Source organism: Mesoplodon mirus, assembly GCF_964341445.2.
Source record: "Mesoplodon mirus genome assembly, chromosome: 7".
Taxonomy (NCBI): domain Eukaryota; kingdom Metazoa; phylum Chordata; class Mammalia; order Artiodactyla; family Ziphiidae; genus Mesoplodon; species Mesoplodon mirus.
The window spans coordinates 13965342-13986228 of NC_138983.1; the positions used below are offsets into that span (position 1 = coordinate 13965342).

The window sequence follows — 20887 nt, forward strand, 5'->3', positions numbered from 1 at the left end:
GTTGTGAGTCTCGTGGGAGTTAAGAAAGGTGTGCTCAGCAAAAAGAGTAAGGCAGGGTAGCCCCCAGGCCTCCCTCCAAAGGGAGCCAGTCCAGGCCCGATCCCTTCGCGTTTCCACCGGTCTCCCAGGCTCTGCGGAGGCCGGGGAGGGGCAAAGCCGAAATCTGACTCCCTATAGCCGCGCGGCGCCACCCTGGGGAGTCGGCCCTGGCGCTTCTCAGGCGGGAGCCGAGACCCCACGGCCCGCGCCCCGGGAAGCGCCGGTCGCTGCTATGCCGGCAGCCCCTGCCCCGGCCGCTGGCCGGTGGGGTTGCGGCCGCAGCAGCGAGGAGAGGGCGGGGCCGGGGGCTGGGCTTCCCGGGGGAGGGCCCGGCGCGCACCGGGAGGCGGCGGCCCCGGCCCGGGAGCGGCAGGACTTGGGCCGGAGCGTGGCCGGACCCCCACCCGCCGAGGCGCCCAGGGAGGACGCGGTGAGTGCTGCCCGGGCGGGGCGGGGAGGCGGCGGCGGGAGCCGCGGCTCGAGCACGCCCTCTCCTCCTCCGGCTCCTGAAGTTTGTAATGGCAGTGACTCCCTTCCCGGGAGCCCCCGGCCACCGCGCTCTGCGGGAGGACAGCAAGAGCTGCCGCCGAGCCGAAGGGGTGTATTATCTGCGGCGCCGCGCACCCGGCGGGGACCTGCCGGGGAGAGGGAGGCGTCGGGGCTGGCGGGCCACACCATCTCCTGGGGCCCCTAAAAGGCCCCAATCCGCCCTGGGACCCCAGTAGGGGCCTTACTCCCCAGCGACCCCTCGCCCTTAGCAAAGATCCCCAATTCCTGGGGCCGCAGCCCCGGGCAACCATCTGGAGTTCGAGGCGGCGCCGGCCAAGGCAGGGTGCGCCCCCTCCCCTCAGCAATGACCGGCTGGCCCCACCCCCGCCGAGACCAAGTTCAACAAGTTTGCCCAAGAAGTCCTAGCTAGAGTCTCCATGGCTAGGCCTGGCCCGGCCGCTCCGCGTGGGCTCCATGGGCTCCGGGTCGTGCAGCGCCGGGCCCGCAAGGGGGCCAGGTCGAAGGGAGCCCTCCTTAAGGGTTGAGGTTAGAGACGGCAGCCCCTGGCCTCCGAGGTTTGGTGTGAGCGCTCCGGCTTTGGCGCGCGTCATCTGGGAGCAGGCACCTCAGGCGGCAGGTCGGGTTTCCAAAAGCGCCCCTTTGTTATGCCCCTCCCTGGCCCTGCCTCCTCTTCTTTCCCCGCGCCACCCCCTCCCCCAGCCTCCCGGGCCTCTCTGACTGCTGGTTCCAGTCGCTCTTGCCTAAGTACCCCTCTCTGGACCAGTCGACCGGCCCCTTCTGTGCCTTCAAATCCTCGGGCTGCGGACGGATCGGGAGGGGCGGCTGGGAGAAGAGGTCCTGAGGCCAAGCCTGTGCCTCAGGACAGAGGATGGGCAGGGCAGGGCAGTAGTGCTCCCTCCCAGGGACATGCCCCCGGCTTCTGGAAAGGGTGGGGGCTGGTCAGGTTGGGGGTACATACCAGCCTCAGGTAAGGGAGTGGGTTCTTCCCTGAACTCCAAGACTCCCTACCTTGGCTTAGCAAGCTGTGAGAAGACCCTGCCAAGCCCCAGAGGACTTGTCCCAGCCCAGTAGGTGCTGGGTCCCTGGGCTGGGAAGGTTCATTATCTGCTTTCTGAGCGCTTGCCTGTGGTGGAGCGTGTTCTGGGCACCAATCTGGGTCTCTGCTGGGGTCAGGAGGCACAGGGTGCTGGCCCTTCTCCGCAGGGGCCAAGGCACAAGGCCCACCCCTGCTGCTAGGTCCCGTGGGGCAGTGGGGCCTGGCTGTGCCTGGGGCTTGGGCTTGTGTTTGCTCTGGGAGGCCGAAGGGAGCAGTGCCAGCCCTGCACACACAGCTTGCTCTGTTCTGGGGCCAGAGAGAGGGAACGGGTGGGGGGCAGCTCTCCCGGGAGCCAGGAGCACAGAGGCTGGGGCAGGCAGGGGGCCCAGGCCCCTGGATGCCTGACTGGGACAGCTCTGAGGCCCTGGGATTTACAGCCGCAGCTGGGTTTCTCTCCATCTGGTTGGCAAGTCCTTTCTGGGTAAGTGGGACAGACTCAAGAGGAAGCCAGGGGAAGTGCTGAGGACCCTGGTGAGGCCAGCTGCTCTGCTGCTCTGCTGCTCTGGGCCCAGGCACCTCCACTGTAGGCCTGAGCTCTCCCTCCTGCTAGCTGAGTGGTGGAAGCCCACTCAGGCCATGCTTTCTCAAAGCTGCTATAGCCAGCGGGTTTCCTGGTCTTCAGGTGGATGTCATTTGTTTTTTCATTCAGCTACTCACTCACTCCAGTGCCTGCAGAAACACAAACTGGACCCTCAGAAAGTCTCTGCCAGTGACTGGGGACAGATCCTGTCCTGTAGTCACAACCCAATGGGATATAGAGGGGTGGGAGATGGGGATGGAGGAATGGGCGGGGGGCTGGAGAAGGTGCCTCACTCTGAGTTTTGAAGGATGGGGAGGGATTTATCAGTTTGGGGAGTACCGTGATAGAGCCCTGCTTTGCGAGCAACAAGCACACTGTCCTCCTGGGTCTGGCGGTGTCCCTTGGGCTTGCTCAGAGGAGGAAGTGATTTCCTTCTAGGGGCTTGAATTGATGCCGGGGACAGCTGAGACCCTGCCCAGAGACAGGAGGGGAGTGGCCGCATGCCACCGTGTCCTCTAGCCCCTGGGGGTGGTGGCTCTGGGGTTGGAATCTGCCTTGTCCTCCTCTGCAGTTCTGGAGCACACTGTCATAACTGGCTGATCACCTGTCTGACACCCCGCGCCTCCCCATACTCTGGGCTTTTTGAGGGTGGGGCTGAGTTACTCATTATCCACGGAGCCCTTTGGGACCTCATAGTGGATGCTGTGGAGCAGGATGTGTGTCCCTCGTGACTGTCGGGCCCCTCACATTTCTTGTTCATTGCCTGGTTTGAGTCTTGTACCAGCCCTGGCACAGAAGCAGACCAGGAGGCGGAATTTCCATCTTAGGAGGGAGCTGAAGCCCCTTAGGAGAGGACAGTCTAATGCACTTGTTCAAGCTTCATGGCCAAGATAAGACTCAGGCCTCTTGGCTCCCAGTCTGCTCTTCCCAGCACGGGGAGCTACTGCAGTGTGGCTGGGCACCCTCTGACCTGCCCTGGTCTGGTAAAGGGTCACCATGTTCAAGGAGAGGCCACAGGGCCCTGGCTTGGGCAGGCGTCCTCTTGTCTCATCTGCGGTTGGGGCAGTGAGAGGCTCTCTGCCCACTACCCACCCCCGCCAGCCATGTAATCCCCAGCTGGACCATGTGACCCGACTGGCATTCTCCTGGTTGGAATCTGGCGCTTCTGACAGCAGTTGCTATATTGGGGGATCTGGGCACCGCCCTGGACACTGTCAGCTCCACCCTCACCCCCTGCTTTGCTCTTGTTAGCTCCAAGGCAGAATCACAGTGGCAGCTTTGAGAGTTGGACACCCAGGTCCCTGAAGTGAGCTCTAGGCCCCAGGTATATGGAGTGAGGTGGTGGGGAGGGCAGACCAGGGCGAGAGGAGGAGCTTTGCAACTACCATCTTTGCCCCCACCCTGGGCCCTCCTGGGGACTTCCAGACCCCTGCCTGCTAAGTCCTGGCTCTTAACAGTTCCTTGGGTAGTGGGGATGGCAGTGGGGGGTAAACGCCAGGGATAGGAGAGGGTCTTTTCCTATCCCCAAAAGTGTGTGTCTGGCTTCCCTGCTTACCCCTCTGCCCTCTACAGCTCTAATCCGCCACCATTCCGTGCTGCGGGGACACCATGGCTCCAGAGGAAGATGGAGGGGAGGCCCTAGAGGGCAGTTTCTGGGAGGTGAGCAGCTAGCTGGGTCCCAGGTTTGGGGGTGGCACGGAAATGCTCACCCCTCTCTGGGCCCAGTCATCTGTCCAAGGGAGGAGCCTAGCTGTCAGCCCCGGCCCTTGCCAGGGTCTCCTCCCTGGTGACACCATCCTTCTCGTATCCTCCCCAGGCCGGCAACTACAGGCGGACGGTGCAGCGGGTGGAAGATGGGCATCGGCTGTGTGGGGACCTGGTCAGCTGCTTCCAGGAGCGCGCCCGTATCGAGAAGGCCTATGCCCAGCAGCTGGCCGAATGGGCCCGCAAGTGGAGGGGCTCCGTGGAGAAGGGTGAGCCTGTGCTTGGGCCTCACTGGGAGAAGAGGGCTGCCGAGGGTGGGGTGACCAGGCAAGGCAGCTGCTTTTTGCACCTCTCGTGGAAAAGTTCGAGGCTTCCACGTCTGCCTTCCCTTTAAAGCGAGACGATCCTCCTGGTTATTCTTACAGCTGTGCTGATAAGAGTTCCCAAAGTACCGTCATGAGTCATTTTGATATTTCTAACAACCCTATAATGGAGATGGTCTTCTACCCATTTTCCAGAGGAGAATGTGGCAGTTCAGAGAGGCTAAGTGACTTGCCTGAAGTCACACAGCTAAGAAGAACTAAAGCTTGAGCCCAGGCCTTCTGACGCAGGAGCTTGAGATCTTTCCATCCAAACAAGCTGCTTTCCTTGGGGACGGACAGTAGTTCCTCCCTCTGAGGCAATAGAGTATAGTGGATTATACCACAGACCTGGGCTTGAATTTCAGCTCCAATTGTAGCTATAATGCTTTGGGCAATTACTTTCACTTCTCTGGGCTGCCTTTTTGGTTGTTCCATGTTGTTTGTGACACTGTCTTCACAATGGTGGATGAGACAAGGATCCAGTGAGATCTCGTATGTCCAGGTACAGATTAGGTATTCAGTAAGCAGCAGCTGACATTATTTGTTGTTCATCTTTGCATTTCTGCTCCATGTCTGGCACCCAGGGCAGCACCCGACGAGAGGGGGTGGGCTCATTGCAAGTGGCATCCCCGGCCCAGCCGCAAGCCCCTTCCCTCCCTGCAGGCCCTCAGTATGGCACGCTGGAGAAGGCCTGGCATGCCTTCTTCACTGCGGCCGAGCGGCTGAGCGCCCTGCACCTGGAGGTGCGGGAGAAGCTGCAGGGCCAGGACAGCGAGCGGGTGCGCGCCTGGCAGCGGGGGGCCTTCCACCGGCCTATGCTGGGCGGCTTCCGCGAGAGCCGGGCTGCCGAGGATGGCTTCCGCAAGGCCCAGAAGCCCTGGCTAAAGAGGCTGAAGGAGGTGAGCCTGGGCGGGATGGGCAGCAGAGGCACACGCCTTCCTGGGTTGGCCTGGGGCTAGAGGGGGCCAGAGCGTGGCATGCAGGGTCCAAAGTGGTCCCGGTGTGTGTGCCAGGTCGAGGCCTCCAAGAAGAGCTACCACGCGGCCCGGAAGGAGGAGAAGACAGCCCAGACTCGGGAGAGCCACGCGAAGGCAGACAGCGCTATCTCCCAGGAGCAGCTGCGGAAGCTGCAGGAGCGGGTGGAACGCTGCTCCAAGGAGTCTGAGAAGGTACTGGCTGAGGGACTGGGCTGGCCCAGGTCAGGGCTTCCTGAGTGCCTTTTCCAGTCCCCAGCAGTTGTATTGCTCTCATCCTCACCTGCCACCTTCTCTCCAGATTATCAGTTAAGAGAGGAACCTGAGAAAGATGATGCTTTACTCAGGAGAGAAATGGTGTGGTTTAGGGCACTGGGATAATCTTCACAGTTGCGGAGAACTTCCCAGCTCCTTTCCTTTCACAGTGTCCCACCTGGGACAAGTTCTCACATTGTCTACCCTTCCAGAGCGCCCTTCCTCCAGCTCTGCACATTGAGATCCTCCCTGTCCTCTGAGGTGCTGCTCAGTTTCCACCTCCTCCGGGAAGCCTTTTCTGATTTCTCCCACTGCTCCCCATAGGTTGACCTCATCTCACTCTCCACCAGACTCTTAAAGATGCTGTGCCTGAATGCCACCTCCCTTGTTAGGCTCCTGGGGTTCCTCGAGGGCAGGAGCCAGGTTTTGGGACGCTGGTGCCTAGCCCACGGTCTAGCCCACAGGAGGTGCTCAGTAAATACTAGCAATACAAGGTCTTGTCCTCACCAGACCCCCTCCTCTCCCACCCAGATGAAAACCCAGTACGAGCAGACACTGGCGGAGCTGCATCGTTACACCCCACGCTACATGGAGGACATGGAGCAGGCCTTCGAGACCTGCCAGGCTGCCGAGCGCCAGCGGCTTCTCTTCTTCAAGGATATGCTGCTCACCTTACACCAGCACCTCGACCTCTCCAGCAGTGAGAGGTACGGCCTGCAGGGTGGGCATGCAGATTTGAGTGATGCTGGGTCTCCTCCATCTCCCCTGGGCTCTGGCTGGGCTGAATGAGATTGGGGTGCGCAGAAGCCCAGGGCTTCCCAGCCTGAGGGTTGTGCCTGGGGCACAGGTTCCACGAACTCCACCGAGACCTGCATCAGGGCATCGAGGCAGCCAGCGACAGTGAGGATCTGCGGTGGTGGCGCAGCACCCACGGGCCGGGCATGGCCATGAACTGGCCCCAGTTTGAGGTACGTGTTCCAGGCAGGCTGGGGCTGGGAGGTGGGGTGGGCTCCCACTGGGCTCGGCCTGGACCTCAGGAGGGAGGCTGGGGCTTGGGACGAAGGAGGTCAAGGTGGTCTGGGTGGTCCTGGCGGCCACCAGAGCCTGCAGCCCCGCCTGACCCTGAACACTGTCCCCAAAGGAGTGGTCCTTGGACACACAGAGGACAATCAGCCGGAAGGAGAAGGGTGGCCGGAGCCCTGACGAGGTTACTCTGACCAGCATCGTACCCACAAGAGATGGCGCTGCATCCCCACCCCAGTGCCTGGGGTCCCCAGGGTGAGAGCCAGGATTCGAGCTGTGGGGAGGAAGCAGCTCCGCCCCCTGCTCTGCCCTCCTTCCTCTGTTCCTTCCCTTCGTTCCCATCACACCTGAAGTGGGTTGAAAATCGGTGCCAGGTACCTTAGGACATGCTTATGAGTTGTAATGATGCCAGTTTTTATGGTGGTTTAGATTTGCCAGGCGTTTCCCACATTCCCTCTCATCTACTGCTCATGTCAGCTCTGTGTGGCAGAAGTGTGCCTGAGCTTGCAGGCGTTCATGGCAGAGGTCAGGCTAGAATCTTGCAGCTTTTCCCCACCTGCCTCTCCCTGGGTTCCTCCAGGAGGTAAGCCCTTGGCCCTGAGTCCTAGGCTCTCTCGCTCATGTTCCTTGTGCCCTGAGGCTGCCCCTTTGTCCTTCCCTCTCTAGCGGCGGGCAGGATGAGGAGTGGTCAGATGAGGAGAACCTCCGGAAGGTTGCTACTGGGATCCGGGTGCGGGCACTCTATGACTACGCGGGCCAGGAAGCTGATGAGCTGAGCTTCCGAGCAGGTACCCTGGAACTCCTTTCTTTTTTTGTTTGTTTGGTTTTGGTTTTTTTGCGGTACGCGGGCCTCTCACTGTCGCGGCCTCTCCCGTTGCGGAGCACAGGCTCCGGACGCGGCCATGGCTCACGGGCCTAGCCGCTCCGCGGCATGTGGGATCCTCCCGGACCGGGGCACGAACCCGTGTCCCCTGCATCGGCAGGCGGACTCCCAACCACTGCGCCACCAGGGAAGCCCTGGAACTCCTTTCTTGATCCTTTCCAGACTTCAGCCCCTCCACCCCTTTCCCCTGCCCCTTTACTAGCCTGAGCAGGATTGTGGAAAAGGGAAGCCAGACATCCACTTATCAAGGGCCAGTTCTCTGACTCTTAAGGCTGCTCTGGGTCCAGCCCCCAGGAGTCAAGAGTGTCCGCTTGGAGTCCTCATCTGCCTCTCAAAGTCATCAGCTGGGGCCTGACTGCTGCATTCAGGGTTGGGGGTGGAGTGGCTGACTTTGACCTCCCTGTGCCTGAGCCAGGTCTCTTCTAGCTGGGTTCTCCGAGTACCCCCTCCCCCTCAGTCCTTGACCCAATTGCAGGAATGGGGCTGGGCCAGGACCATTGCCAGTGACCAATCCCCCTTCTCGCAGGGGAGGAGCTGCTGAAGATGAGCGAGGAGGATGAGCAGGGCTGGTGTCAGGGCCAGCTGCAGAGTGGCAGGATTGGCCTGTACCCTGCCAACTATGTGGAGTGTGTGGGGGCCTGACCTGCCCTGGCAGCCCTTCTGCAACGTTTCTCCACCCTGGGTCAGAGCCCAGCTTGTCTGGACAGCGGGACCTGAGGGCCCTGAACCATCCTGCCCCTGCTGCCCCTCCGTCCCTTGAGGAGGGAGGAAGTCCTGGGACCCAGGGAATGGGAGGGGCCTGTGTCTAAGAAGGGACTGGTAGGGAAAGGCCGACTGAGTCTAGGCTGAGGGGAAGATGACAGGAGGTGACAGAAGGGCCCAGGGGTGCCTGGGCCTCCCCAAGAGTCCTCCGGTCTCCCCAGGAGCTGTGGACGCAGTTCCTGATCTCTGTGTTTTGGGGTTCCTGGGGTTGGCTTGGGGTGAGTGTAGTTCTGGGCTAGCAGCACTCTTTTGTGGCTTGTTCTAGTGTGTATTAAACTTGGAAGAAAAAACAAAACAGGCTTGTATGCATCTTTTTCGGTATTCCACCCTTGCCAGGCTGCAGAGGGCATCTGGAGAGAGGCACTGAGGAGGTCGTGGGCCTGGAGTATATTGGGGGGCGGGGGTTGGGCGAAGGTCTGCCAGGCTGGTTCCTGTTCTGGGACTTCGGGACCCCAACCTGGGGTGGAAGGGACTCGAGATCAGAGTTGGTGTGAGCCATCCAGGCTTGGTGGAGGCTGGGCGCTGAGTTCTGAGCCAGGTGGGAGCCCAGCCAGTTTGTCCCGTCCAGGCCGGCGGGACTACGACTGCTTGGTAGGACTGTTAATCATTACTCACCGTTCGGGAACTGGCCTAAGGCCGGGCGTCGGGCCTCGCAACCCACGTTTCTGTGAGGTGGCTCCACCTTCTGGGGATGGCGGGGCCTGTGGGCTGCTCTGCGGCGAGGTTTGGGCCTCTGGGCCGGCCGTCGCCCCGCCCCGGCTGCGGATTGGCCTCGGCGCGGCGCGGCGCGGCGTGGATTCGGGCGACCTCGTGGGGCCCGGGACGCTGACGTCTCGGCGCCAGCTCCGCCGGCCGCCCATTGGTCCAGATCGGGACAAATCACCCCACCCCTCGGAGGGCCGGCCCCCGCTGAGGCCCACCCAACTGTGCCGCCTTCGCGGCCGCGGATTGGCCCGTGACGGGACCCGTCGATCGCGCTGGTGTCTGGGAAGGAGAGAAAATGGAGGCCGAGCCGAGTAAGACGGAGATCCAGACCATTTTTAAGAGGCTTCGCGCAATTCCGACCAACAAGGTGCGTGAGAGGAAGACGCGCGGCGCCCGGCGCCGGCCGAGAGGGACTCTCCCGGCTCCCCTGGGTTCTGAGGGAGGGAGAGGGGCCGGCGCGGGCTGTTTTCCTGGGGTGTCAGCGCCCGGCCTCGACGCGGGGCCCCTGACCATTCGCTCATCTCCTTCTCCACCCAGGCCTGCTTCGACTGTGGCGCCAAGAATCCGAGTTGGGCCAGCATCACGTACGGTGTGTTCTTGTGCATTGACTGTTCTGGGGTGCATCGCTCCCTGGGCGTCCATCTCAGCTTCATCAGGTGGGGTCTCCTCGCGGTCGGCCGGGACTGGGTGCTCAGCAGGGGAGAGTGGCTGCCTGGACTTGGAGCGCCCTGAGTTTGATGTTCGCCAGCTTCTCACGGGAGGCAGCCGCCAGTGTGGGCCCCTTGTTACACAGGCGGTTCGTCTTCGCGTCTGGGTCAAAACTCCCTTATTTCCTGGTGATCAAACTCGACACTCCAAGCGTTAGTTTCAGGGAAAAGTTATCTGCGTTGTTCTTGTTGCTGATGCACTGGAGCGAGACTGTGGCTGTCCTTAAGGGAAAGGCCGAGTCCAAGCTTCGACCTCCTTTCGCATCTGGAAAATAATTAGTACCTTTTGGACTAGATGAATGAAGAGCAAAGTTTTCTTGGACAGGGTAGAGTAGAGGAAACAGGGAGGTGGCCGATGAATGTTTCCTGGGTGTCTACTGCAGCCCGAGGCCAAATGACAGGTGTGGGTCTGCCAGGGAAGCGTCTCCTGGAACCTGCTGGTAGGTGACACACAGCCCTTGCACACAGGTCCACAGAGTTGGATTCCAACTGGAACTGGTTCCAGCTGAGGTGTATGCAGGTCGGCGGGAATGCCAATGCGGTAAAGCTCCTCCTTACCATCCTCCTGCCCCCGTTCTTCTGCCTGGGTGCTGACTTCACAGTGACTGCTTGGAGGCCCTCTCAGTTTCTCTGTTCAGAGGATTCTCTGGTCTATGGCAACACTGTACACTATTCTCTAAACTTGGAGATTGGTCGTTGTTCTTTTCTAAGGGGCTTTGGATTCCAACTCAACTGGACAGACGTTCCTGGGGGAGAGGCCAAGGGCTTGGGGCCTCCACAGTTGTCTGGGTCTCGTGGGCCTGGATGAAGGATGGGCAGAGTGGGTACAGCATGCTGTCCTCAGGCAGAGCTGAGTGAGGTCTGGGCTTCAGTCATTCATCGTAGAGGATGGGAGGCTGTGTTTTTTGTAGGAGTTTCTGAGGAACTTTGTGAAAAACTGCTGGTGTCAATAGAGCTTATTGTCCTGTATAAGTAATAACCAGACTGTTAGAAGGAGGTGTCTGTTTTGCTCTGGGGAGAATCACCTGTAGCACGTTCCCCTCTCTTCCTTGCTCACCAGGCAGCCTTCTTCCGCCAACACGGATGCACAGCCAGTGATGCCAACACCAAATATGATAGCCGAGCTGCCCAGATGTACCGGGAAAAGGTCCGGCAGCTGGGGAGTGCGGCCCTGGCTAGGCATGGCACTGACGTAAGTGCCTGTTCTCCCGGGCTGGGGTCAGGGGGTAACTGGGAATGTTCAGAGTCCTGTGTTTCAGTTGTGTCTTCTTTCTAGCTTTGGACAGACAATATGAGTAGTGCTCCCAGTCACTCCCCAGAGAAGAAGGACTCTGATTTCTTCTCGGAACACACTCAAGTGAGTGCGCACAAGGAAGGTTTCCCACAGTTGTTCCTGACGGGTGGTTTACTTACTGAGGCCAAGGCCCACAGTCATGGGCATGGATTCCATTCGCCTTGGTGTGATACCTCATACAGGGAATGTTTGGGGCCCACTGCTGGATAGACCCAGGTGTTTCCTCTTCCCATGAGTAGGGGTGCAATGTGGCCCTAGTTAGGAACACACCCCTATAAGCTGGGGTGGTAGGGAGGACGAGAAGCTTCTTAAAGGCTCGAGGTATCAGGAACCCCAAATAACTTTTCCTGGATTCTTCCCCTATGAGAAAGGCACTGTGGTTGGGGACAATGAAGGGATTCCCTCCAAGCAGCCTACCCCTGGGAGGAGGTTTCCCCTCTACCCACCCACTGGGTGCTGAAGTCAGACTCTGTTTGAATCCCTGCTTCTCTACTTAGTCTTTCTAGAGTGGTGGCTAAGACACCTAACCTCAGTCTCTAAGATGGAGAACGTATCTACCTCATAGGCTTGTTGTGATAATTAAACATATTTACATGTAAGAAGCCCTTAGACTTGTACGTGGCACATGGTGAGTGCCTGATGTAATTATTAAATTAGGGGAATGGGTTCTGGCTCTAAGTAAACAGTGAAGGGATGGAGGTGGCTGCTAGTTTTGTGCTGCTTTCTTCCATAGTAAATAGCAACTATAATTTTGATTGCTAACCTCCAGTATTCCTTCCTCATGGGCTTGGAGTAGGGCCTTGTACCCACAAGGTATTTGGCGCTCTTTGCCAGCAGGAATGGCTCATCAAGGCTTCTGTCATCTGGCTTTTCAGCCCCCTGCCTGGAATGCACCAGACACGGACCCATCAGAGACCCAGGAGCCAACCCCATCTTCAGAGAGCAGTGGTCTGGCACGTGAGTTTAGCCCAGATTCCAACTATGTGCCTTGGTCCTGGCAAAGGACTTGGGGCTAGGAATGGGACACCTGGCCAAAGTAATGGGAGTGAGGGGTCTCCTACTATCTCTAGGTGGGCTGGGATTCACGTAAGTCCCTCGGAGGAGGTGGTGGGCATTCTTTCTCTATTTTGGTGGCCTCAGAAAGCTGAGGAAAGCCGGTGCCCCTACTTTTACCCCATCACTTCCCTTAAGGGGAGGTCATAGGAAGTTTTGAGTCTTCCACCTGATTCCCATCATTGCATCCACAGAGCCGGAGCACGGCCCCAACATGGAGCTGCTTGGCACCTCACCCAAAGCTTCTCTGGGTCAGTATGCCAGGTGGCAGGTGTGGGGTGCCTGGGAGAGGGTGGGCCTCGGGGGTTCTTTTCAGATCTGCTGCTGCCTGGTCATGTGGACTGAGGTCCCAGGAGACTGAGCATCTGATCTCTCTGGAGTGGGGCTTGGGATTGAAGTTGTGGCTGCAACATCGACCACAAGGACTTGAGAGCAGGCCCTTGGCGGCCGGTGTCCCAGGCCTGGGGTTTGCCTCTGGGGGTGGGGCTGGGGCTGGCCAGCGTGAGGCTGGACACCTAACCCTGGGGGCCGAGGCAGGATTGGCCTGTCTGGTCCATTTCGTGAGAAAGGGGACAAATCTGAGCTGCTAATGGCTGGAGGCAACATTGTCCTTTCTTGGCCAGTCCCTTGCTTTTCAGCTCTTTTTTACTCTTTTCTTGACGTCCTTCAGACTTAGTTCAGGGTGAATAGTCCATTTGCTGCCCTGGTTTGTTCTGTCGACCTTTGGGGATTGGGGCAGGAAGCCAGCAGAATAACCGTCAGTCTGACCCCATGGGAAGGCTGGCATGGCCTGGTCCGGAGTGAGGCTCTGTAGAGGCCTCTGGGCTTGGGAGCTATATGGAGGCTCTGAGGTACGACCCCCTGTTAGCCACAAGTCTGTTTTTCTCCAGAGTCCATGTATCTGTCACCTAAAGGGGCCCCTCCTGCCAGAGGTAACCAACAGCTGCTTGGGGAGCCCCTTGCACGCCCGCTCCCTGCTCTAGGAGCCGAGGCTGGTGTTTGGTGCTGCCCCTGCCTGGCGGTCTTCGTGTTGGGTCAGGGACTTCGGTGCTTCAGGTCTAGGTTCTTAGGTCCATCGGCTGGGAATCAGTAACCTCCTCTAACCTCGTCTGTCTTGGCTTGGACGTCCTGACACCATTGGTTGGAGCTGGTGGTGGCAGCTTTGCCTTCCCCTGCCTGAAGCTGTCCTTTGTAGAAGCTCTTGCCAGGAAGCTGCATGATGTGGACTGAGCTGCTGCCTCTGACCTCCCTTTGTCTCTGCTCACGCCCCACCCTCTTCCTCACACAGAACTGAAAACCTCCCTCATTGGCAAGAAGAAGCCAGCAGCAGCTAAGAAAGGGGTAGGTGGGGAGAGGCAGTGTGGCAGAGTGGTTAGGAGCTGGAGTCAGATGCCTGGGTTCCCCCTTTCCTGACCACTTACTGGCTGTATGACTGGAAAGGTGCTTAGCTTCTCTGCACCTGATCTGTGAGGGGCTGTCAAGATGCTTGTCTCTAAGGGGCTCCTGGGAGGAGTCAGTGAGATTGTGCACATAAGTGCTTGGCACATCCCGGGCCTGGTAGCGTTAGCCGTTGTCCTCTGGCCCCCAGGCCTCTGCTGGGGTTGTGTGGGCCACGTTATGCTCAGCTCCAACAGAACCACTGTTCTCCCTCTCCAGCATGCTGACGGGGCTCCTATTTTTTTTACACTAAACTTTAAGAAGGAACCCTTTCCTTGTGGGTGTTTCCACGCCGGGGAGGGGGTAGAAAGCATTGTGGTTGGCAAAGCTGTCATCACATAATTCTCCCAGCTGGGTGCCAAGAAAGGCCTAGGGGCCCAGAAGGTGAGCAGCCAGAGTTTCAGCGAGATTGAGCGGCAGGCCCAGGTAGCAGAGAAGCTCCGTGAGCAGCAGGTGGCTGATGCCAAGAAGCAGGCCGAGGAGTCCATGTGAGTGTTTGCCAGAGGGGCCCCAGCTTGTATGGGGTTGGGTGGGCAGGTCGGACAGGTCAGGATGGTGCCGGCCTCTGACACGTTTGTTCCCTCTAAGGGTTGCCTCCATGCGTCTGGCCTACCAGGAGCTTCAGATTGACCGTAAGAAGGAGGAGAAGAAGCTACAGAATCTGGAAGGGAAGAAGCGAGAGCAGGCAGAGAGGTTGGGCATGGGACTGGTGTCCCGAAGGTGAGGCTCAGCTTTGGTGTGTGGCAGGGAAATGCCATTGTTCCCCTGGGAACCATTGAAGGTTCTTCCCAGCAATTTGGGGTTCTAGGCTTAGTCTTCCTCCAAGGCTGAATAGATGACTTTGCTTATTGTCTTCAAGCCCCTAGTATAGTGCTTGGCACATAGTAGGTACATGCTTGCTAAGTATTTGTTGAACAAATGAAACACAGGATCAGGTGCTCTTTCGATATGTCCAAGAGACTAGGGTGGTATTTCTTTTTTTTTTTTTTTTTTTTTTTGATATTTATTTATTTGGCCACACCGGGTCTTAGTTGCGGCATGCGGGATCTTTAGTTGTGGCATGTGGGCTCTAAGTTGCAGCATGCGGGATCTAGTTTCCTGACCAGGGATTAAACCTGGGCCCCCTGCATTGGGAGTGTGGAGTCTTAACCACTGGACCACCAGGGAAGTCCCTAGGGTGATGTTTCTTAAAAAGGGTGCTAACGGCACTTTGAACGGCAGGACAGTTTTCTCAAGAGCTTCCCAAGAATCGCAGGGCTTTCAGCATTCCTAATACCTGTCCACTAAATGCTATTAGTGTTACCAGATACCATAACACCCAGAAATACCTCCCGATGCCCTTTGGTTGGGTGATACCCTTCCTGTTTCAGGACCACTGGGTTTATGTTGCTGTGGTTTTCTTAAAAAAAAAATAAGAACAAGGGCTGCTAACCAGTTCTCTTATGCATTTTGTTTGCTTCACAATAAGAGTTAGCATCTAGAGATTTCAGTAATACTAGGTTTTTTATCTCTCTTAAAAATTGGAATATCTGGCAGCGCCAGGGTGAGCAATCCTGTCTACAGTGAGCTTGTGCTAAGTGGTGTCTGCTCCTTCCCAGGGGGCCTGAGCTTCGCCAATGGCCTTATTTACTTAAACACAGCAGTGTTATACAGGAGGTATTGTTTGCCCTTTTTACAAATGAGAAAATTGAGACTCAGAGCAATTAAGCAATTTGCCTAAAGCCCCCAAATCTAGTAATTGTTTACAACGAGATTTTGAACATAGAACTGTTTGATTTCGTACTTAGTATTTGTAGCCGTTATGTCCTACTTCTCTGGAAGAAGATACAGCCGGGTATTTCTGCTTAGTCTTTCAGGACATGGCCAGTTGGATTCAAGTTGTCCCCTTTAGTCTGGGTGCTACTAGTGTCCCCACAGTTAGTCAGGGAGACGGAAGTTTATCCCAAAAGGACTTTCCTCTTCCCTGTTCTGGTCACAGGAATGACTGGATTAAACGGTATATTTAAAACTTTTGTTTTCTTTTTTGCACTGCAGTAGAATTGTTTAGACCCAGCCACCTTACTTAAAACCCTGTTGCAAACTCTTCACTCCTTGGAGTTCTGCTAACCAAAAGCGGTAGATATTTTTTAATGAATTTATTTAAATGAAATTAATCCTTAAAAGCCTCTGTGGAGCTTAACACAGGAGGGAAGAGAGGCATCACGAGTTGGTACTGGCTGCCAAATTCAATGCCTCTTCTCATTGGGAAACCAAATAGCAGATCCAGGTTTTAGTGCGTAAGGCCAGACTCTCTTCTTTGAAATGCTTTCTTCTTTAAAAAAAAAAAAAAAAAAAATGGATGGGAGAATTAAGAACTCATCCTTTGATGCCATTAGACTCATTTCCCTGGTTCTGGGGTATTTTTCATCTTTTTTGTTTTATGTGTCTGTCTTGGTGAAGGATGTGGCTCATGGTGCAGCAAGTTGAGGACAGAAAGCACTATTATTTGGTGCACATTATTGTTAAAATTAAAACAGGCCAAGCAGTCATTCGTCAGGGAAACCCTACTTTGAGAAAACAAAGCTGATGTGTTGACAGGCGAGGAGTGCTCTCCAGTTTCGCACAGTTGCTAGCACTCCCTGCTGGGTCTTGCCCAGCCCTGGGCACAGTCAGGGGAAGAAGGTTCTGGGTGGTGCTCAGTGAAGGAGAACCCAGGTTTCTGCCAGCAGCTGGGCATCTTCTCTTCTCTCTTTTTTAGAAAATAAATTTGTTTATTTATTTTTGGCTGTGTTGTGTTTTTGTTGCTGTGCTCGGGCTTTCAGTAGTTGCAGCGAGCAGGGGCTGCTCTTCGTTGTGGTGTGGGCTTCTCATCGCGGTGGCTTCTCTTGTTGCGGAGCACAGGCTCTAGTCGCACGGGCTTCGGTAGTTGTGGCTCGCGAGCTCTAGCGTTCAGGCTCAGTAGTTGTGGCGCACGGGCTTAGTCGCTCCATGGCATGTGGGATCTTCCCGGGCCAGGGCTTGAACCTGTGTCCCCTGCACTGGCAGGCGGATTCTTAACCACTGCGCCACCAGGGAAGCCCTGGGCATCTTCTCTTGTGCAGTGACACTGAGCCTCACTCCTGCTTTTCTCCACAGTTCGGTCTCCCACTCGGTGCTGTCTGAGATGCAGGTGATCGAGCAGGAAACCCCAGTGAGTGCAAAATCCTCCCGCTCACAGCTGGACTTGTTTGACGATGTTGGTACATTCGCCTCTGGACCCCCAAAGTAAGGCTGTTGTTGGGGTGCAGACTGGGCTACCATGTTCCTCATCAAACTTCTCTGAGCCACTGTACTGTCTCCCCAGGTACAAGGACAACCCCTTTTCCTTGGGGGAGAGTTTCGGTTCCCGCTGGGATACAGATGCTGCCTGGGGTGTGGACGGGATGGAGGAGAAGGAGCCAGAAGTGACCGTCTCAAGCGTCCGGCCCATTTCAGAAAGGTGGAGTGCCCCAGTAGGCTGCTCTGTGATGCCGACAGTGCTCTGTATCTGCACTGCGTGCTGCGGTAGCCACCAAGTGTGTGGCTAGCGAGTCCTTAAAAAGTGCCTAGGGTTAGTTGAGGAACTGAGTTTTTAATTTAGTTTGAATACATTTGCATAGCCACATGTGGCTAGTGGCTACCAGATGAGAGAGTGCAGGAATCAGGCTTTGGTTTGAGCTGTGCTCTACCATTGCAGGAAGCCTCGTAGCCTCTTGTGCTTGAGGTCCATTTCTCTGGCAGGAGGAGCCTGATTTTACGCTTCAGTTCCGACCGCCCAAGGATTATGTGTCTCTGGCCTTCATCTAGTAACTTTTTAAAAGCATATTCCATGTTAATCGGGGTAGTCCTTAACTGATCAATTATCTGCAAATAATCCATTTGTAAAATGGGGACATAACTAATGACTTCAGAGCTGCCATAAGGATTAAATGTAATGAAACTTATAAAACACCTAGCTCAGTGCCTGTGGGAGTGACCGTACACCTTTTCAGCCACACTGGCATGCTTTTGAGAGTAAAAGGGGGGTAATACTAATAATTACACCAGGAGAGTAGGTATAAATCCAGGCAGACTGAGACATTTGATCATCCTAGTGGTTTGGGGCAGAAGCGTCGGCCCCTCCAAACCCTATTTCTATGCTACCTAGTGGAGGGAACATAAGCTCTCTGTGCCTTGGCTTCAGTGTGGAGAAGAGAGGGCCCCTGGGTCCCAGAGCCGTAGTCACATGGGGCCATGGTGAGCATCCCCAGAAGGCCACTGGTGCTTTTTTTGGCCTCCGGTAGGAATGGGATAGTAATGCTATAGTGATACTATTGCCTGGTAGCCATGGAAAGAGTCAGAGCTGTCCCACCTCCACCCCTCAGAGTCACAAACCGGAGGGAAGTGGAAAGCCGGAGCTCAGGCCTTGAGTCGAGTGAAGCACGACAGAAATTCGCAGGAGCCAAAGCCATCTCATCTGACATGTTCTTTGGGCGGGAGGTGGATACTGAGGTAAGTAGAGTTGTCCGCTTACCTGAGCCTGGAGGCAGCAGGTAGAAGCAGAGTTTCTTCCCTGCTGTTTTGGGCTTTGGCACCAGGGTGGCTGGGCCTGGATGAGTTCTTGGGTCATTGGCCCAGAGGCCCCGAGGCCTTGCCTTTTCTTCACCGCAGCATGAAGCCAGGTCCCGGCTACAGCGGCTCTCAGGCAGCAGCGCCATCAGCTCTTCGGACCTCTTTGGGGACATGGATGGCGCTCATGGAGCAGGTAGGCCCCAAGCGAAGCCTGCGAGCAGAGCTGGGGCCCCCTGGACTAGGGAGGGCTTCCTGCTGGGCTCTGGGTCACCCTTTCCCTTGCTTTGACAGGTAGTGTGTCTCTGGGGAACGTGCTGCCCACAGCTGACATTGCCCAGTTTAAGCAGGGTGTCAAGTCTGTGGCCGGGAAGATGGCTGTGCTGGCCAATGGTGTGATGAATTCTTTGCAGGTGAGGCTGGGACTGCTTGACCTGGGGTGGGAGGAGACCAAAGGGTAACGCTTGGAAGTTGGCCTTCTCCACCAGATCCAAATGTAGCTGCACGGTAGCCCTCAGCCCGAGAGAGCATTTTCTTTTCCTGAAGGGCAGCTTCCTTCCTTTGAGCTTGGTGCCAGGGCTGGGCCTCTCCCTAAGACGGTGCCATGTCTGCAGTGATTTTCCCCCACTCTTGTCAACTGTACTGTTTCTCCTCCCTCTCCAGCTTCTGTGAGATCAGGCAGGGCTTCCCCCTTGGGATCTGGCCACAACCCCTTTCCTGGGTCACAGTAAAATAGAAAACAGTCTCTGCCAGGGTGAGATTGGTGCCTGATTCCCCCGCCTGCCAGTACCCCAGTCCCGTGGGGTGTGTTGGGGGAGGGTGTGCATGCTGGAAAGCTGATGCAGGTTAGAAACCCTGACTTTGTTTTTTCTTTCCCCATCCCCAGGATCGCTATGGTTCCTACTGATCCAGGCTCCATGGCTCAGACATATGGTGTTGACAGCAGCAAAAACCTCATGATTCCTAGGCCTGGGATGCTTGCCTTGTGGAAGCTGGGGAGGAATTGTTATTTTATACCTGTGGTGTGTGAGTGGGTGGCCTTTGAGGATCTCGGGTGAGGGATGGGCAGTATTAGCCCCTGACCTCTGCCTGGAGATTGAGCCCTTTTATTCTCTTCTTCTCACACTCCCACCCCTGTGTGCTAGATTATTGTTAATCCAGTCCTGCCCCCAAAGCTGCTGCTCACTTGTCCTGCCACACTGGGAGTGGGGGGGGGGGTTCCCTCAGGATGGCTTATTCTGGCTCCAGGCCTTTCCCGAGTAGGGAAAGTAAAAAATATAAGGCTTTTTTGCTGGCTCTAGGATCCTTCCAGATTGTCTGGGGGTTTGGCCCCTGTCCTCTGGAACCAGCAAGGAGGTCTAGAAAGAGTTCTGCTGTAGATCAGCCCCCAGGGGAGGGAGGTTCTGGACTTGGCTGCTGCTGTTGCTGCTCCAGTGGTCTCTTCTGGGCACGAGGAGAGGGCAGGGGAGGGGAAGGACCTTCTTCTGGGCCTTACTGAGCGCTAAACACTTTACCTGGTACCTGAAGGTTTCATTTGGGGTCAGACTGGAGGCCCGAGTGATCTGTCTCACGGCCCCTTTTTACAGCCATCACTTGGAGGGTTACTTCTCCTCCTGGGTATCTCGGAGTCCTCCCACGCCATCCATTGTGGACCACAGGACCCTGTGTCCCTTCTTCTCTGGCTTGGTGGCCATGGTGGGTCTCATCTGCCCTGTGCTCTGCTCTGGATGCTGTGAGTGTAAAGCTGGCCAAGAAAGCAGAGGACGTGAGGGACAGAAGCAGGTTCCTGGGGCTCAGCTTTCTTCCTCCGCATCACGTGGGTCTTGGGGCCTGGACAGCACCCCACCCCTGAGAGCGTGAGGCGCCTACAGAGCTGCAGGTCTCACCCCTCTGGGCCACACACTCACCCTTGGTGCCATCGTCCCCTGCCGCGCTGGCAGCCTGGGCCCGCCCCACCCTGTGGTGGAGGGTTGAGGTCCCAAGCAACACAGACCACTGTTCCCACCACCCCCTCACCCAAAGGGATGTGACTTTCTTTCTGGACTGTTTGTATTGAAACTAAGTGGTGTCAAATAAAGCCCCGACGGGGCCCTAGGCCTCTGTTGGTCTGAGTGAAGTAGTGTCCTCTCTGGATCCTGCCTCCCTGCCCAGTGCAGGCCCCTCACCTCACTCTCTGGGCTCCCACCAATATAGGTAGGGCGTCGGTGCCGAAGCTGAGGGCAATCTCTCTGGGGCCTCCAGCTTGTCCCTTCTCTGAAAGCCAAAGGCCCCCAGCTCCTTGGCCCTGTCCTGCTGTGAGGTCCGGTGCAGCCTCGACCTCACCACCCCGTGGCACGTGGAGGTAAGAGGTGGTATTAGTTGGCCCTTTAACTTACCCACTGAGCCATATGGCTGCAGGCAGGCGAGCGACTTCAGCAGCGTACACTTCATCCTAACGGTAGGCTTGGTTGAGCGGGGTGGGGGCGTGTCTCAGTGGAGTTAAAAAAAAAAGACCTTAATGGATCTCTCTTAAATCTAGGAAGAAAGGGTGTGTGTGTGTGTGTGTGTGTGTGTGTGTGTGTGTGTGTGTGTGTGTGTGTGTGTGTGTGTGTGTGTGTGTGTGTGTGTGTGTGTGTGTGTGTGTGTGTGTGTGTGTGTGTGTGTGTGTGTGTGTGTGTGTGTGTGTGTGTGTGTGTGTGTGTGTGTGTAAACCCCTGGCAGGAAGAAAGGGTGTGTGTGTGTGTGTAAACCCCTGGCAGGAAGAAAGGATTGTGTGTGTGTGTGTGTGTGTAAACCCCTGGCTTGGCAACCGTTTTCCCCTATAGGGACTCTTGGAACATCTCTGTGCCACCTTAGGGGTCTTCGGGGTACAATTGTAAACCACTGGTCTGGGAGATGGGTGATTTGAAAGGATGGGTGGAGGGAGCCATGGGGGCTCTAAGCCAGTGATTTCCAAAGGGGGGATCTTGGAGCTTTGGAATCATCTGGAGTGTTCATAATGGAGATTTCTTTGCCCCACCCCAAGCTGGAGCTTGGTCA

The 20887-nt window shown here is 56.7% G+C and overlaps 2 protein-coding genes across 5 annotated transcripts; both read left to right on the forward strand.

Moving 5' to 3' along the window:
* Nucleotides 1-349: 349 nt before the first annotated feature.
* PACSIN3 (protein kinase C and casein kinase substrate in neurons 3) lies at nt 350-8670 on the forward strand. 3 transcript variants are annotated; one of them, XM_082628307.1, is made up of 11 exons: nt 353-469; nt 3417-3489; nt 3738-3824; nt 3982-4138; nt 4895-5130; nt 5245-5400; nt 5992-6167; nt 6308-6428; nt 6602-6738; nt 7150-7271; nt 7893-8670. In XM_082628307.1, the coding sequence occupies exons 3-11, from the start codon at nt 3774-3776 to the stop codon at nt 8006-8008; spliced, it is 1272 nt and encodes a 423-aa protein (XP_082484433.1). In that variant the 5' UTR covers nt 353-469; nt 3417-3489; nt 3738-3773; the 3' UTR covers nt 8009-8670. The 3 variants fall into 3 exon arrangements, with proteins under 3 accessions (XP_082484432.1, XP_082484433.1, XP_082484434.1); XM_082628306.1 differs by lacking the exon at nt 3417-3489 and having other exon boundaries at nt 350-469; nt 7893-8669; XM_082628308.1 differs by lacking the exons at nt 353-469; nt 3417-3489 and adding an exon at nt 651-1165.
* Nucleotides 8671-9080: 410 nt separating this feature from the next.
* On the forward strand, nt 9081-19985 carry ARFGAP2 (ARF GTPase activating protein 2). 2 transcript variants are annotated; one of them, XM_082628614.1, is made up of 16 exons: nt 9081-9200; nt 9371-9489; nt 10009-10081; nt 10601-10732; nt 10817-10897; nt 11710-11791; nt 12082-12138; nt 13176-13228; nt 13676-13812; nt 13913-14044; nt 16439-16567; nt 16647-16781; nt 17686-17812; nt 17939-18065; nt 18164-18282; nt 18756-19985. In XM_082628614.1, the coding sequence occupies exons 1-16, from the start codon at nt 9129-9131 to the stop codon at nt 18774-18776; spliced, it is 1596 nt and encodes a 531-aa protein (XP_082484740.1). In that variant the 5' UTR covers nt 9081-9128; the 3' UTR covers nt 18777-19985. The 2 variants fall into 2 exon arrangements, with proteins under 2 accessions (XP_082484740.1, XP_082484741.1); XM_082628615.1 differs by having other exon boundaries at nt 9083-9200; nt 17972-18065.
* Nucleotides 19986-20887: the final 902 nt, after the last annotated feature.

Bases quoted from the DNA above. Each gene is read 5' to 3' on its own strand.
- PACSIN3 (XM_082628306.1), top strand. From the start codon at position 3,774: ATGGCTCCAGAGGAAGATGGAGGGGAGGCCCTAGAGGGCAGTTTCTGG. The intron at 5,131-5,244 runs GTGAGCCTGGGC...TGTGTGTGCCAG, and splicing joins GGCTAAAGAGGCTGAAGGAG to GTCGAGGCCTCCAAGAAGAG. The intron at 6,429-6,601 runs GTACGTGTTCCA...CTGTCCCCAAAG, and splicing joins TGAACTGGCCCCAGTTTGAG to GAGTGGTCCTTGGACACACA.
- ARFGAP2 (XM_082628614.1), top strand. From the start codon at position 9,129: ATGGAGGCCGAGCCGAGTAAGACGGAGATCCAGACCATTTTTAAGAGG. The intron at 14,045-16,438 runs GTGAGGCTCAGC...TTTTCTCCACAG, and splicing joins ATGGGACTGGTGTCCCGAAG to TTCGGTCTCCCACTCGGTGC. The intron at 18,283-18,755 runs GTGAGGCTGGGA...CCCCATCCCCAG, and splicing joins GTGTGATGAATTCTTTGCAG to GATCGCTATGGTTCCTACTG.